The 1311-nt window shown below is 36.2% G+C and overlaps 1 protein-coding gene across 1 annotated transcript in view; it reads right to left on the bottom strand.

Moving 5' to 3' along the window:
* Positions 1 to 353: 353 nt before the first annotated feature.
* Positions 354 to 1311, bottom strand: part of LOC135211328 (uncharacterized) — a gene marked incomplete at its 5' end in the record, with an annotated part of 1576 nt that continues 618 nt past the window's right edge. The window contains one exon of the mRNA XM_064244644.1: positions 354 to 638. Coding sequence (XP_064100714.1) covers positions 497 to 638 — 142 coding nt within the window. The remainder of the gene's footprint in view (positions 639 to 1311) is intronic.

Below are 1311 nucleotides of genomic sequence, written 5' to 3'. Positions count from 1 at the left end.
TATTATTATTATTATTATGCAGAAGATGAACCCTATTCATAAGGAACAAGCCCACTACAGGGGCCATTGACTTAATATTCAAGCTTCCTAAGAAGTAACAGAAGGTAACAGGAACAGAAATAAGACATCAGTTATCAGGAAAGATAAGAATAACTTAGCATAATCCTTATTACTTTACCAAAGGTTTTACTTTATATTTCAGTGGACACCATTTTGTTTTTTTTTAACCATAATCATTAGTTTAGATTTCAGTGAAAACTCATTTTTTTCCCCAAACTAAGATCTTGGATTTCGATTGAAAGGAAAAGGGTAAAGAAAAATAAACTTGATTTCGACTTTATTTACATAACCTTTTTAAATAATGTATGCTGATGCAATCATCATTTTTTTTGGTCAGTCAGTTCGACTCTTTTCAGAAATATGACGACATTCATTTAGCTGTCGCTCGCGCGAGACAAAACCCAGGCTTCCTTGAGGTCTTCGTTGTTGCGGCATCTTAGAAAGACTTTTCCTCAGGGCGACCGAATTGTTCGTTCCTGAAGTAGAAGTTCTGGGCCTCCTGGCAAGGGGTGGCTTCGTATTCGGCCTTGCAGGTCATCTCGTTCTGGTCGAAGATGGAGCCCTCGCCGCACATGAAGCTTCGGAGGAAGAGGAAGAGGAGATTTAAGACCTAATAGTCACTCTGAATTTGGCCAAAATGAGGGTTCAAGAAAATACCCAATAAATGAGTAGGAAAATTGTAGTAGAATAAATATCTAATCATTATGTGTCATAGGTTAGTTAAATTTCTAATAGAGGAAATAAAACCAGGAAAACAGCTGTCAAAAGGCAGGATGTTTTAGTGAGAGATCTTCTGAAGAAAATGAAAAGAAAGAAAAAAATACCTGTCAAAGAAGAGAGACAACACTCTACAGAATATTTTCATGAGGTCATAAATAACTGATATGAGGTTCGGTATGTTTTTGAATGATAAAGCAGAAGATGAGAAAGACATTACATGTAGTAATGATTAAATTCACAGTTTTGGAAGTTGTCAGCAATATAACACTGGAGAATGACTGAATCATCACTGAGATGATTTTAGCTTCAATTAACTAGACTAGTTTGCAGTGTGTGGAACTAAGAAATAAAGTTTGCTGATTGACACCAGGAAATCATATCTAAAGTGCCATAGAAAAGTGAAATGACCGGATGTGATAACCTTAGAGGCATTGCACTCTCGTCTGTTGTGAGGAAAATACTCACTATGCTCAATCAGGATTGGCTAGATAATTGGAAGACCCAACAACTTTCTTGCATAAGAATTATGAG

The sequence above is a fragment of the Macrobrachium nipponense genome, chromosome 4, assembly GCF_015104395.2.
Source record: "Macrobrachium nipponense isolate FS-2020 chromosome 4, ASM1510439v2, whole genome shotgun sequence".
Taxonomy (NCBI): Eukaryota; Metazoa; Arthropoda; class Malacostraca; order Decapoda; family Palaemonidae; genus Macrobrachium; species Macrobrachium nipponense.
The sequence above is the reverse complement of the archived record's forward strand: the minus strand, read 5'-3'. Positions and strand labels throughout refer to the sequence as shown.